General features: G+C 42.4%; 1 protein-coding gene across 1 annotated transcript; it reads right to left on the bottom strand.

The window, feature by feature from the left end:
* Positions 1–1345: 1345 nt before the first annotated feature.
* On the bottom strand, positions 1346–15678 carry CGGBP1 (CGG triplet repeat binding protein 1). The gene is made up of 2 exons (XM_084843385.1): positions 15421–15678; positions 1346–5868 (listed from the first exon to the last, which is right to left on the bottom strand). Exon 2 carries the CDS (start codon positions 5857–5859, stop codon positions 5362–5364), a length of 498 nt encoding a protein of 165 aa, XP_084699511.1. The 5' UTR covers positions 5860–5868; positions 15421–15678; the 3' UTR covers positions 1346–5361.
* Between the last annotated feature and the right edge of the window lie 168 nt (positions 15679–15846).

The following is a 15846-nucleotide window of genomic DNA, read 5'->3' on the forward strand; positions in this document are numbered from 1 at the left end:
AAATCTTCACACAGATCACCCTTTCCCTGCCACTGCTAACAGAGATGAAAAAGCAATCTGTATCAAGAACACTATGGGTGGGTGTGTTTGTGTGAATACATGCATGTGACCCCCAGTCCCTAAGCCAACATCACATGCAGCCCTCACGGCCAAAAGGCTTGTGCTCCCTGTTTTAAGCCAATGGGAATAACTATATTAAATACAGTTGAATATAAAATTAAAAATAAACTCTCTTGAAAAGTATCAGATAATTGAGGTTTTGTTCTAATCCTAGCAATATGTTTGTTAAAAGAGCATTATGTTAGTCATGAAGAAAGTTTGAGATATCTTGGCAAGTTCTCCAATAATGCTTTCATTTTTTGGCCAAGGTGTGATAATTAAAATGCAAATGATCCTCAAGTTATTATTTATTTATATCACCATCAGTGTATATGGTGCTCAACATAATGTCTTACTCCAGATGCTTCCAGTCTACCCAGCTGGAATAGCTCTGTCTTTGACAAAAGGTCTGAGATTTTGTTTGTTTGAGGGATGGGCAAATCTGTTCCCAGTTTGTATCACCTTTGCATTTTTAACCCATAATTCTGCTCTATTTCACATTAAACTGCAATTAAAAATACATTCCTCTCAAAATACACATTTAAAGATGTATTTAAATGTATATTTTCTCTCAAAATACATATTAAAATGTATATTTTGGTATACTTAAAACTACCCAGAACTTCATTACAACAGCCAGAGAAGTGTGAAATCTGATGAATGGCTAATTTCCAATCCATACATTAACTGAAGGAGCAGATCCTCTCCTGATGTAATTTAGCATAAGAATTTGCTAAGATTGAATTCCTCATGCATCCCAAATTTTATTTTCCCCCCTAAATGCAATAACCCAGAATTAAGCTAGCTACATTCCTCAATAAACATGCAAGTGTTCTTCCCAGTATCATATTGACACAGCTCGCAGTAGTTATACGGGGGTAGTTTAACCCTCAAATAACGCACAGTGGCTGGGTTTGCACAACACAGCAGCCCCCCAATCAGGAGTTGCATATTCAAAATGTTGCCCAGACTGTGCTCATCGTGGCTTATGTTAAAGGACTGGTATGTTATTGAGCAAAGTGCTACATCAGATGCTGGGAATAAAAAAGTGTCGACAATACTGGGATAGATGGACCAATGGACTCAGTATAAGGCAGCTTCCTATGTTCCTAAATAAAATGCAAAATTTTATTTCTGCACAAATTAGCAGAAAGAGAAGAAACAGACAGTGATCACCACTATCTTTCTACTAGTAGATCTGCTATGTAGCTTTTATAGTTCTAATATTGCATTTTTCAAACAGTACTCATTTTAAAAACTTTATTTTGTAAAGTTAACACAGAACTTTAAAAACAAACACAATGAATATGTAACATGCATAAGCCAACAAAAAATATATCCTAGCAGCAAATTTAAAGATGAAACAGTATAAAGGGATAGCAAGATTATCCATACAAAGTGTATCTCTATAAATAAATGGTAATCATTAGCACATTATAATTGTGTTCCTAATTTCACACAAGAAAAAAAGTTTTCATGGAGACACAAAATCAATTTAAGTGCAACAGACTAAATTAAAAAAAAAATCCTTTGGATGTTAGGAATTTTTGAGTAGCTTAAGAACATCCCCTGGCTGGAAGAAATTAGCTTTGCTTTCTGTTGTAAACTGGACTGGTTGGGTCAAATGTTGTTTCAATCCATTATCACAATAAAGGTGAAAATCAGCAGTTCATAAAAATGACATGTTAACATCTAACATTCTGATTATTAATGTTGCTGCAGTAAATGTAAGCTCTCAGTTCCAAACATGATGCATGTCTGTCTCTCTCTCACAGACATACTTTAGCATTAATAAAGCTTAGAAAGATTTCTGTCTCACAAACACGAAGTCTTGTGCTCAATGGAATAGACAATAATGATGACTTTCAAGGTTCTGATCTTTACCAATTAACTGCATCCGTGAAGACCGATCCTATGTTTTTTTTACTTGGGAAGTAAATCTCGGATAATTCAACACATCTTACTTTCAAGTACGCATGTACCTGAAAAGCCAAGTTATGTTTAAGCAAGACCAATCAGTAAAACATTAAATACTACTACTTTGACTAAGTAGCATCTACGTATTTATTTCAGTGCTAACGTTACATGCACAATGAAAATAAAGTGGGTGAAGTTAAATGATCCACTGTATGCTTAACGAAGTCTGGCTTTCAACAACTATTCAATTTTATACAGTCCAAATCGTGATTAATTTTTTAAAAAATATATCAAGTACGGTTCACAGACATTGCTTCTTTTCATGATTTATATCAATACCTAAATCAATGGTATCACCTTGCAGTTTCCTTTCTTCTAGGCAGCACAGCTGCACATGCTCTTAGTCTTTTCACACTTATGGAGTAATGTGCCATATAGTAACATGCTAATCTCTTTTCTGGTGAGATGTGCAAGTCTCAGAAGCATAGGGAGGCCACCACAAGAATCATCACTCTGCACATTAACTAGAAGTGTGAAAAGAAAATGTGCAGTCATACACATGCCTTCTCCTTGTTAGCACATGAGGCTGCCCTGTGAATCCAAGTAGCAAAGGAGTACAAGGAAATAACCCCATGAAATACAGCACATGCATTTCCCATTGCCTTGCACAGAGGGCATCCACTCCATTACTAGACATCATACAGAACAAGCTTATGAATGAGGAAGACAGGAAGTACACATGTACTGATGGGACTGCATTATGGTCACCTATTTAAACTAACACACAAGAGTTAGTAGATAAACAGAAATAACTATAAAAATGAAACAACAGGTTTTTAGGAAACTACTCACTTGCTCTACCCATTTCTATCTACCAAGGCAGATTGCTGAGTAATGTTTCTTTTTAAAAATAAAGTAAGGTATCTGCAAAAAAAGAAGAAAAAAGCCTAGTACTCTTTAGATAGTACTTTAGATAGGAAGCAGGGCATTTCTCTAAAACTAATGTATTATCATGAGCTTTCTTGAAAGTAAGAAAGAGGCACTCATGTAAGCTTAAAACTTCACATTGGCATGTCTGCCTATGAAGCGGATGTGCCACTGCTGCGATCCCAATACAGCGACACGCACCACATTTTCTAAAAAATGTTGCACTGGAGTAGTGCATTTTAATAGTTGAAAACTAATGTGTGGCAAGTCCAGAATATGCTTGCTGTGTGCCAATAGCTATATTTTGCTCTAGAAGTGATTACTAAGGCTGTGATCCTTTGTCCAGCTACAAGTAATTATGCTCAGGGTTAAAAATGTTCAAACAAAGAAAAACAACCCCAAGCTATAGATGAAAAGCTATGAGCAATATTTGAGGTTTTGCAAAATTTGGCAAGAACTGCAGTGTGGCATGAGGAAAAAGAAAGGCAGCTTCAGGAAGGAGGAGGACTCAGATGTTCCTCCTCCAATCACTGGAAACAATGGATTGGATCCAGAATTAAGACCAAGAGGAGACCCACTGAAATCAATGCGACATAGTCATTACTTGTATGGGTCTACTCTAAATATGACTAACTCGGGATCCAAACCCTAGAATAGATGTTGCTTATACATTTCCATACAAAAATGAGAGCTAAAATGCTTTGAAGATGGAAGCTACAGTTTTTAGCAAGCCAAGCAGACTCCATGTCCTGGGCTGCATTCACTAGTGCCAAGCCTTACTGTAATGGAATATTTGAAGGGTATGGCAGCCTAAGTTAAAATCTTGCATTTGCCTTAAACTGCTTATACTGCTCTATCACTTTTACTCCAAAAAAAGAGGAACATGTGTAGGGAAAGGAATAAATCCATGATCTAACTCAGGCCAGACTTCTATAGTGGTTTCACATTCTTTTTCTTCTGACTTGACTGGGCCGTGCATTTTAAGAACAGGCCAGAAGTAGGAAGTACCCTGCTTCCTTTGCAATTCCATTGAGAAAGAGTAAAATATCTGGGGCGTGATTGAGCCTATTTCAACAGGGAAGACTTATACTAATGGTTAATTCTACCATTCAAATCAATGGGACTCAAATCTGCTTAATTTTGGGAGGATCGTGCGTTGCTGCTAGTTAATGCGTTAAGGGCACAATCCTACACACATTTAGCCAGAGAAAAGTCCAACTCCCAAAATTCTGGGAATAGTAGGGCTCTTTTTCCTGTCAAAACATGCATAGGATTGTTCCTTAAGAATATTTTAATTAGAAATATTTAATCAGGAATTATGCATTCCCAAGAATGCTGTTCTCCCTGGAAAGAATTTCAAACAAGAATAGGTAATATATATTGAAGCAAAAGGAAACTCTGTTTCACTCCAGGAAATCATATTACATAGGCCCAAAGTTCAGAAACATTAGATATTCAAATAGAAAAAAAAATCCAGTTACCTGAGACAGCTTTGAAGTTGAACTTAAGGAGAAAAAGAAACGGCAAACTCCCCATAGAAACATTATTTCAAAGCAATGCCATCTGTAGGCAGATGACTATATAACTTTACTTTCAGAGTCCTGCAACTTTCCTCTGATGAACTACAATATTATTAGGGATATGTGAAACCTTTTCCTTGATGGAGTGTCTCAAATATTCTTGCTTTCAGGAACTGTAGGTGTGAATGTGATGCTGACTGGAATGAGCATCCAAATGCAGATGCTACACTTTGCTTACATTGGGATGTGCATCTGCATTCTTGAACTCCCCACGAGCCATGCAAGGGTTTGTGTATCCAGACAGCAATAAAAAGAAAATTATCCAACAGAAAATAAATTACACAGAATCAGGCAGAGAGTGGGTTCAGGATAATTGTCTGCACCAGCAGAACTACAACAACTGTATTGGAAATCAAACCTGCAGGATTATCTTGGCATCCTTAAGTATACTGGAGATAAATTTATGCTGAGGATTCAGGCCCAATAAATAGGACATATATGCATACATATTTAGGATTAAAGCCAGAAATTAGACCCTTGAGTCTGACCATATCTAGTTTGTTCATTTGCAAGTATCAGGTAATGTGGGAGGAGGAGAGGGTATTAGAGGAAGTTTTCTAAACTATTCATTTAGCACTGGGCAATATTTAGCAATTCAGCAATATGGCACCTTCCTGCCATCTCCCCGCCCCCAGGAGTTCAACAACTTTTTAGATCCAAACTCTTATAATACTAGAGTCAGCCACTGTTTGTTGTACTTCATTGCATTCTGCAATAGATTGTCATTTTACAATACAAAAACCATTACATAACATTGCATGTGCATGAATATAAAAATAAACCACATCACTGCTATGCAATTGTAATACTCCACACCTAGAACCAAGTGGCCTCCTTCTCAGTGGTCTTCAGATTTGATAAGCTGATGGGTAAACCCATCAGGCAAGTAAGCTTTCCTTAGCTGGTCTGCCTTGGGTATGGAGTTCCCATTCTTCACATGGCGAGAGAGAAAAGCACGCACAGCTGGATGGTCAGCCTTCTCAAGGGGAATGCTAGCTTCCAGAAACATTTTTACAAAGTCCTGGATGACACCGGGCTTCTCTGTCTGGGCTGCACTGTTGCACTGCAGAGAGGCAGTCAGAGTCCGTGGCTTCTTCCTGACGCTTTGCTCTTCAAACTCCCCCTTGCGCTTGGTGTGAGTTTTGGATTTGAGATGGTCATTGATTGCAGACTTGCGAACATGATTCAGAACCACATTACAAAAACTGCAATACAGTTTTCCCCCATCTTCATACAGTTCGCTGCCAAACTCAGTTACACGATCCTGAGGAGTCACATACAAAGCGGTTTTGGAACGGCTCCGGGAGGGAGGTGGCTTCACGTCAAATCGCTCCATTGCCGTCTTCTTTAAAAAGGAAGCAAGAGAGATGTATTACATTTCCCCCTGTACAGTCTCAAATATATAGTTGAATAAGTTACCTAAGTTTTCAGTGCTGTGTTAATTGCAAAGCAAATTCTTCAATACACCACTAAGAATACATGAATACTAGAATGCTCAACTACAAATTCCGGAACATTCCTACACCAAAAGTTCTGATAATACACAGAAAAATGATTTTCCTAACATGGAACACAACAAAATATGCTAATTAGCTCTGCAGGCAAAAATGGGGCATTCCACACAAGTTGGCATACCACACTATGGCATTTGAAACAACAGCAAAATAAGGTAGGTTGTTTTTAAAGATATTAGAGTGGATACAGAGAGGTTTTTTCTATTGGTTAGAGAGGACCAAAATCAAGCAGAGCCTCCTGGAAGGGGGCGGAGCAGCGGTTTGGGAACCATATGGTAGATTCCTCCTTCTCCCTGCACTTACTGTTCTGGAGGGCCTCCAGAGCAGATTTTGCGGGGAGCAAGGAGTTACGGGGGGAGGGGGAATAATGGCCTTCTTTCTTCCATCTGTAGGTCCATCCAGTTTGTAGAACTTCACTCCAGACAACTGTGAATCCATCCCATTGTTTAGAATAAAGGGAGCCATATGTGATCCGCACATGGCCCCCTAGACACTGATGCATGACCCATGGGCTCTTGTCAAAATCTAGTTTTTAAGGTGGGGGTTAACAGGCTAGGAGAACTAGCACATCAATAATATGCTTAAGTTGCACTGATACTAACTTAAGTGTGCTAAGTTGCAGCCTTGGTTTCTAGACAGTACAAAAAAATTGTATGATGCTAAATGGAAAATACAGAATGATGCGAGAGAGAGAAAGAGGCGAGTTATTAAAAATGAATTTAAAATTCATTTTGATTTCTGCCTTTCATTATCAATTCCAAAGATCTTCCTAAATTGACTGACCCCTACCTATTTCTGATAAATATACTGTAGTGTACAATAATTTGTAACTATCTTGATTATGAATGTTGCATATTTAATTATCCCCTTCATGGATCACTGCCTTGTTGTGGCGAAGGGGCTTGCGTAACATGATTCGCTGGATCATAGAGAAAGCAAGGGAATTCCAGAAAAACGTGTATTTCTGCTTCATTGACTACGCTAAAGCCTTTGATTGTGTGGATCACAACCAACTGTGGCAAATTCTTAAAGAGATGGGAGTACCAGACCACCTTACCTGTCTCCTGAGAAACCTGTACAACGGTCAAGAAGCAACAGTAAGAACCGGACATGGAACAAATGATTGGCTCAAAATTGGGAAAAGAATACGACAAGGCTGTATATTGTCGCCCTGCTTATTTAACTTATATGCAGAGTATATCATGAGAAACACCAGGTTGGATGAATCACAGGTCGGAATTAAGATTGCCGGGAGAATTATCAACAACCTCAGATACACAGACGATACCACCCTAATGGCAGAAAGCGAAGAGGCTCTAAAGAGCCTCTTGTTGAGGGTGAAAGTGGAGAGTGCAAAAGCTGATTTGAAACTCAACATTAAAAAAAATGAAGATCATGGCATCTGGCCCCATCACTTCCTAGCATATAGAAGGGGAAGAAATGGAAGCAGTGACAGATTTTACTTTCTTGGGCTCCAAGATCACCGCAAACGGTGACTGTAGCCATGAAATTAAAAGACACCTGCTCCTTGGGAGGAAAGCTATGGCAAACCTAGACAGCATAGTAAGAAGCAGAGACATCACCTTGCCAACAAAGGTCCATATAATTGAAGCTATGGTTTTCCCAGTAGTAATGTATGGCTGTGGGAGCTGGACTATAAGGAAGGCTGAGCGCCGAAGAATTGATGCTTTCGAACTGTGGTGCTGGAGAAGACTCTTACGAGTGCCCTGGACTGCAAGGAGGTCAAATCAGTCCATCCTAAAGGAAATCAATCCTGAGTGCTCATTGGAAGGACAGATACCGAAGCTGAAGCTCAAATATTTTGGCCACCTAATGCGAAGAGAAAACTCCCTGGAAAAGACGCTGATGCTGGGAAAGATTGAAGGCAAAAGGAGAAGGGGACAGCAGAGGATGAGATGGCTAGATAGCATCACCGAGGCAATGAATATGAACTTGAGCACACTCTGGGAGAGAGAGGAGGACAGGAAGGCTTGGCGTGCTATGGTCCATGGGGTCACGAAGAGTTGGATACGACTTAACAAAAAATATTTAATTATCTGTATCTACAGTTATGAACACTAACTGCAGTCCTTCGAGCAAAATATACTACTTCCATGTGGTTGCCACTGCTATGTCGGGTACCCCACTTCCACACCCCTGGCTCAGGTTTGCTATGGCAAGGCTTCCAGAGAATTTTAACTCTGAACCTTAGCTCCTGTTTCTATTTGCAGTTGAGAATTCAAGGGCATCTCACTGCACTTTTAAACATTTGAACTGACAAAGCATTTTACTTCAACAGCAGTACACTTTCTGACATTTCAGAACACATAGGGCTTTATTGGATGTGATAGCAGACCTGTGCTTTTAAACCGGAACTGCTCCAAGCATGTAGAAAGCAGGATGGGGGTGGTATGTATGTATGTATGTATGTATTTATTTATTTACTGTATTTCTATACTGCCTAACAGTATACAAAGCTCTCTGGGTGGTTCACAAATACCAGGGTTAAAACAAATTTAGAAGTCCACAGAATAAAACCAAAGTTGAAACAGCAGAAGAGGCTTATGGACAGAAGTCCAAACTAATGCTTTCCCTCTCTTTATTTTTCTGGAGTCCATTCACCCAGGAACTTTTCTCTCAGTTCCTCCAGTATCGGGACTGATTGGAGGTGGAGGAGGAACACAGGCAACAGGCTGCAGATAAATAAATCATGAGATGTGTGTGTGTGTGTGTGTTTCTACAGTCTCTGCCCATACATTCCCTCCCTCCCCTCCCCTCCCCTCCCTATCTATGATTGGAACAGATTGGGTTTAAACACATAGCTCATCTGCTGCCATCTCACCTAATTTGACCCTCAAGGAAAGGAAAATGTGGGAATGCTTCACATTGATAAATCTTCTGAGGAAAAGCGTAGTTATTGTGAACAGTGACAAAACATCAAAAGTTCTACTGCAGCATTACATTCAGAAAAGTAATAAGAGGGATGTCTTTGTTTCAGCTGGACCAAAAATCAGCTTTACAGCAACATATATTAGGGAGTAATCCTACAGCTGCTAGACAGCAGCTAGATGGCCATAGGATATGTTGTTTTCTGGAAACCGACCTCGGAGCCCACGCTCTGAGGTCGGTTCCTAGAGAACCGACCTCCCCACGCTTCCACGCTGCTTCTGAGGCAGCGAGGAACAGCCCCGTCCTCCGCGCTCGCAAAAGGGGCATGGAGTGGCTGGAAAGGGATATGGCTGGGGGTTTCTGGGACAGGGAGCGCGTAACTGCCTGTACAACATCCTATGTGTCATACAGCAGCCTCCTTCCTCGCTCCATGCTCCCGTGGCTAGACAGCTGCAATTGGCTGTCTAGCCGAAAAAGCAGGGCAGGAGAAGCACGGAAGGAATGATCCGCTCCATGCTTCTCCTGCCCTGCTTTGGATAGGTGGTTGCCTCTTGAGTTCAGAGGCGGCTGCCGATCTAGATAGGATTGCTCCCTTAGGAGGCGCTTTAGATGGCTCTGAGAACCCAACCTGCTTTCTGTTTGTTTTGGAAAACCAGTACTTCTCCTAGGCAGAAACACACTTCTCCAGCATTGAATAATCACTAGAAGTTTATTGCAAGATACAAATTATGATCTATTATGCAACTGCAGGCTTGGATTTATGTTATCACAGTCAGTATTGATTTAGCAAACAATGCACACCACAAAATGTTCTTCCAACACCAACCCATAAGTAGCGTAAGTTACCTTTGAGTAGTTTCCTAATTGTGACCCTCTCTTAACCCCACAAAAGCAAAAAAGCAAAAATAATAATCCTGATTTGATTTTGAAAGCTTCCAAATCATGATTTAGAAGTAAAATTGTAGTATCAAAAATGCTACAATAAAACGCTAAGCATTTTATTGAGCTAATGAAGCAGTATTGGGAGAATGGATGAAATGATATTGCTCGCTGTAAAGCGTGATAAACAAATTTTTAAAAACCCGAGCTAAAGGGGGCAAAGGAAGTCTATGCTTTTTTGAACGGTAAAGTGTGACCCGCAGTGGCCTATTCTGAGTCCAGCATTAGCAGTTGTACAAATCCTACTTGTTACACATGAGTAGCAAGTGGGATTTTTGGCAGTCATTATATTATAAGGAAAAGAAAGCTAGGTTGAAGATGATTACCCGCTCTGACCTCTGGCCTGTCAACAGCACTACTGAAGTACTCTGCTTCTGAGTACTCTGCCTAGGATTACGAAATCTCTCCAAAATATAATTAGATTTATTTATTTAACATTCTTATAGCCAGCCCTTCCTCCAGAAGCAGCACGGAGCAGATTACAATATGTATAAAACCAATACCAATAAAACAACCATAAAACCATTCTTTCACATTAAAACACAACTAAATTTAACACAATTAAAATTTAATACACAACAATAAAAATCTAATCTAAAAACACCAAAACCAACAAGTCAGGAGCCAAATGTTTGTATAAATAAAAATGTATTTAACTTACCATTAAAAATTGTCACAGCAGGGGGTGGGAAGGATTGCACCTAACCATCTACTTTAATACACTCTTTAAGGCACTAAGGGAGCAATCCTATGGCCACTAGACACTGTCTAGAGGGCCATAGGATATGCTCTTTTCCAGGAACCGACCTCAGAGCCCACACTCCGAGGTCGGTTCCCGGAAAACCGACCTCCCCCCACGTCCGCACTGCCTTGGAGGCAGTGCAGAGAAGCCCAGTCCTCTGCACTCAGAAGAGGAGTGTGGAGCGACTGAAAAGGGGCGAAGCTGGGGGCGTTCCAGGGTGGGGAGAGCAGAGCTGCATGTACATCCTATGTGTCGTACACGCAGCCTCCTCTCCTGGTCAGCCCCCTGTGGCTAGACAGCCGAAAACGGCTGTCTAGCGGAAAATGGCAGGGCAGGAGAGGTGTGGAGGGAACAATCCCCCCCCATGCCTCTCCTGCCTTGCTTAGGATAGGTGGTCACCTCCAAGTTCGGTGGCAGCCGCCTATCTTGATAGGATTGTGCCCTAAAGGTGCTTTAGGACACAATCTTATGCATGTTTAGACAGAAAAAAGCTCTATAACTCCCAGCATTCTTCAGCCAGGCATGGGAAATGGTGGCTGAGGAATGCTGGGAGTTGTAGGACACTTTTTTCTATCTAAACATGCATAGGATTTTATCCTAAAGCACATCTCAAGCTATTGTCATACAGGTAGCAGAAGGGACAAGTTTTCTTTATCTCAGGTTCACAACCTGGGCAGCTTAATTTGTATATAAAAGGAGCCAAACAACACCAAGAAAGGTAAATAGAGATTCAAGAGGTATTTCAGACCTCCTCCCCACACACTCCACTAACAAACTTGTAGCATTTTTAGATCCTTCTCTGTTTTAAACTTTTCAAACATTTCTATACCTGTCTCATATTCATCACTGCACTGTTGTATTAGCCAGATGATCATGGGTACCATCCTTCTTATGCATGATCTACCTTGCCAGATTGGTGAATCATAAAAGGATAATGGAATCTACTTGAAGAACATCTATCCACAACTTGATCCAAGAACTTGCATTTTGAAAACACTCCACTCCATTATTCCTGGTATTTAACTCCCTTGTATCTATAAGAGTACAACCTGTTTATTGGCACCACCTTCATCCCTGTATACATCTATCAGGGAGATGTCAGCAACATGCCTTCTTCAGCAAATCCTAAGTTACTAGGCATTTGTCTTGTCACCTCTAAACCAACATCTGGGGATGCACTCGGACCTCCACCACATTGTCCCAAGTCCAGGTCCTAGTTGGCATTGCCCCAATACAGATTATCTCACTTATGATGCTCCACATTAATGCGGAATTGTGTAGGTACCAATACACACATTCCCTCCTGGAAGAATCATGCGTAATCTGCAGCCACACGATCAGTCATCAATGTAGAGCATTCATTTGATATGTGAAGTCATCAGGATAGAGCAAGGGAAAGGGTGAGGTCCACCGCTCCCGTACCTGAACAGGAGCATCGCTGTTACAACAGTAGATTAACAATTTCCCCATTGAAACTATCAATACATACTTTAAAGAAACTGACACAGAGGGAGGACAGTACTTGGGTCAGAGGGAACACCCTAAACAGCAGACCCCTCTCAAGCTGCACATGAACTCTCTGAACTTTCCTCTCATTTCCAGAAGAGCACAGAAGCAGCGCACAGCAGACCACCACATCAGTTGCTTGTGCATTCTCTTAGCACAGCTACTCAAGATCACATAATACAAATTAACTGTTCCTCAATGCACCTGAACTATGCTTTCATGATCAGTGGCTGCAGAGGATTGTTTCACCTCTTTCACAGTGTGCTTATGGGCAAAGTGGGAATCTGAATCTCTTTTAATACCACACTGGATAATTACACTGGATGAATTAATCCAAAGGGTATGATTTTGGGTAGATAACTCACATCCTTAAAATAATCAGCCAGATGGGCATGGATAGATATGAGAGAATGGTGCCCTCCCCCTCACCCCCCAAAGCAGGAAATGGAATAAGAGCACAATCCTATGCATATTTCGATAGAAAAACGTTCTACAACTCCCAGCATGCTGGCTGGTGAATTCTGGGAGCTGTGGGATGTTTTTTTCTATCTAAATATGCATAGGATTTCATAATATGTTATCTAGTGAGGAACAGTAGTCTAGTCATTTTTGTCCTGCGTGCCCAGAGCATGATACCCGCCCCTCGATCCAAAGCAAAAGTCACAGAATGTCCTTGTCCTCACTCTTTGCCAAGGCATATTCTTTCCTGATTAGGGTCTATATTGGTAAAGTGGATCCTCTTCATACCAGCCTGACAACCATACTTTCTAATTTGGAAGCCCTGTCCTAGTTCCCAGGTATTTGGAGGAGAGTGTAGTTACCCAACAGTGAGGGCAGATCAGTCTGTCTGCGGTCTAAAGCTCACCTGTATATTCTGCAACTGAACCTTGCATCTCAGCTCAAAACTTTTGCACCACAGTAATACGGTAAACGTGGGACAGAATCTTTTTATGCTGCAGTCTGTGGGTACAGATGTGAATTGTGACAGGACAGTGGATTTGGGGTATCTTCCTATAAAAACTGTGAGGTCCTCTGATGATCCATGCCTTGGCTTTATATTTTCTGTGTCATGGAGTGCTACAAGATGCTGGATCTGTGCTTTTTACATTGCGGTCTGTGGGCACAGATATGAGCTGCAACAAGGAAGTGTATTTTTGTAGTCACTGGGTAAAAACCACAAAGAGCTGTGTAGATTCAACTTTTTCCCTATAGGCCAAGCTTTGCTTTTACTCGCCAAGACAGTGAAAGGGTGAATGAAATAAATAATTTTTGTTTTTTACTAAGTACAACACAATTCACACATTTTCCTAAAATTATGAGAATTATAAGCTTTTGAAAACAAAAATGCAAAATCTGGGTGAAATGATGGCTTACCTATGTACCAAGTAGAAAGCCTAGAACCATGGTAGTATTTAGGTCTCCATGTATATATTTATTACATTTCTATACCACCCAACAGCCAAAATAGTTGGCTCTAGTTGGTTCACAAAACAAAACTTGAAACCACAAAATGCAGCAACATAGTAAAACATAAATATAAAATCTTTATGTTTAAAACAGAATAAGGCAATGCTATATGGGAATCAATATAATAAAGGGCAGCTTTGGCAAATCACTTATATTCCACACTAACCTACCTCAGAGTGATGCTGTGAGAATAAAATAGTACCACAAACTCTTGGAAGAATGGGATATTTCCAGTACAACCATCTACATTTTTACTCAGAAGTAAGTCCCACTGAGTTCAGTGTAGCTTATACCCAGGTACGTGTATATCAAGCTGCAGCCATAGAGCCCAAGCCTAGGCATGTTTACTCAAAAGTAAGTTCCACTCTGTTCAATGAGTCTACAATCCTGTGCATTCTTAGCTAGGAGTAAGCTACACTGAACAGGACCCACTTGCATAGGGCTGCACTATTAAACATTAAGGGTGCAATCTTATCAATTGCTCCCTCAGTGAATGGAAGCCCCTGAACATGGAGGCATCTGATCATCCAATGCAAGGTGGAAGGAGCGGCTGAAGTGATCTTTGCCTCTCCATCCTCCCGCCCTGCAGATTTTGCTAGATGGGCTTTTTAGCCCATCTAGAGAGCACGCTTCAGAGGGGGAGGCTGGAAAAGACTCAAGGTAACTCGTATCCTGGCCTCTCTGGTCCCTTCTCCTCTCCCTTGAATGCCCCCCCTTTCCCCGTCTCTGAGATAGTTTCCAACCTTGGAGAGCTGGCACAGGTCTTTCTGCACTATGAGGGGTCCAGGGTCGTATCTCTGACCTACCTTCTGAAGTCAGAGCACTGTCTCCAACCTTGAAGAGGTTTTACGAGCCATCCTATGGTCCTGGACCGTTCTCCCAGGGACCACGGGATTGCTCTCTAAACAATGCTGCAGGTTAGCACCTCATCCGAACGTTCTGCAAGTCATATCTGCCAACAGACTCTTCATACTATACACTTCAAGAAAATGTGCATCTTTCATTTTTTAAGAAAACAAGTTTTAGTAAGCAAATGCCAAACTCGCTCTCCCTCTCCGCCAATAACAATTTCTTGGGAAATTCTTAAGGAGATTTATATTTCTCTGTGACTGGGAAATCCTCATTATTTTCACTGCAAGTTTTCTTCACCAGACATTACATTTACGCTCTATATGCCGCTACACAGGCTGCTCTGAGGAAGATGAGAGGGGGAAGCGGGGCCGTTCCACCAACCCTGCCGCAGACCACCCCATGAAGGCTCCTCCTCCTCAACTGTCACCACCACCAGCCACTAAAGCAGGCTGTGCTGAGGGGTACGAGAAGGGAAAGAGGGCCACTCCACCAGCTCCGCTAAAAGAATTAATCTGTTGCCCCCCTCTTCCCTCCTCGCCCCTCTTTCCTCGCGTGTCCTGTCTTCTTAGATTGTGCGCCTACGGGCAGAGACTCTTGCTCTGCTAAGCCGCTCCGGGAGGTTTTTTCTTTTGGCTGAGGAGCGGGATGAAAACACTTCAGAATAAATAAATGCTAAACACATCTTACCAATGAGCTCCGGAGCGTGTCCCCAACTCGCCTCCCCCCGGGCCCTCCTTTAACTCTGCCTCCCGGGTCTCGGGCGCTCTTTCTCCCGCTCCACCAGACTCCCCTCCGCGTCCCCTCCCCTGCCTTCATCTAACGCCGCCTCCCCATCTTAGCCCCTCTCCCCTCAGCCTCCTTCCACACCACCTAGTGTCATTCTTCCGCCCCTCTCCTTTCCGTCGCCACCCAAGGGTGGGGAGGCAGAGGAGGGCAGGCAGCGGTAGAGGCGCTCCCGACGAAACCTCGCCCCTCGCCCCATCCTTACGGCTCCGGACGACGCAGCGCTCTGTCCCCGCGACGGCCAGGACGCAGCTCCGACCCAACTCCGCGCTCAGCCTCCAGCCGCCGCGAAGGCGCGGAGCAGACTCGGCGGAGCCGCCTGCCAGACAGACGGACCGGGGGGCGGCGGGGGGTGGCTGAACGGAGTTGTTTCCGCCCTCCGGCTAGTCAAGGAGGGCGGGACGTCGGCCCTAGCAACACCACCGCCAATCAAGGCGTTGGTAAGAGCGAGAAGGCCTGTGCGAGAGGACGAAAAGCGAACGCCGTTGTCTGTGGCTGACAGTGAGGAGAGTGACAAGGGTTTCCACCAGTCGCTGAAGGGAAGGGACGGAAGTCGTCTGGATGCCGCGGCCCACTCGCAAGGAGAGGGCGGAGATGTTTACTTTGAAGGATGAAATGTGGGCCCAATCGC

This window comes from Heloderma suspectum, chromosome 3 (assembly GCF_057233095.1).
Source record: "Heloderma suspectum isolate Gila_16-S chromosome 3, 16-S_ref, whole genome shotgun sequence".
NCBI lineage: Eukaryota > Metazoa > Chordata > Lepidosauria > Squamata > Helodermatidae > Heloderma > Heloderma suspectum.

Bases quoted from the DNA above. Each gene is read 5' to 3' on its own strand.
- CGGBP1 (XM_084843385.1), bottom strand. From the start codon at position 5,859: ATGGAGCGATTTGACGTGAAGCCACCTCCCTCCCGGAGCCGTTCCAAA.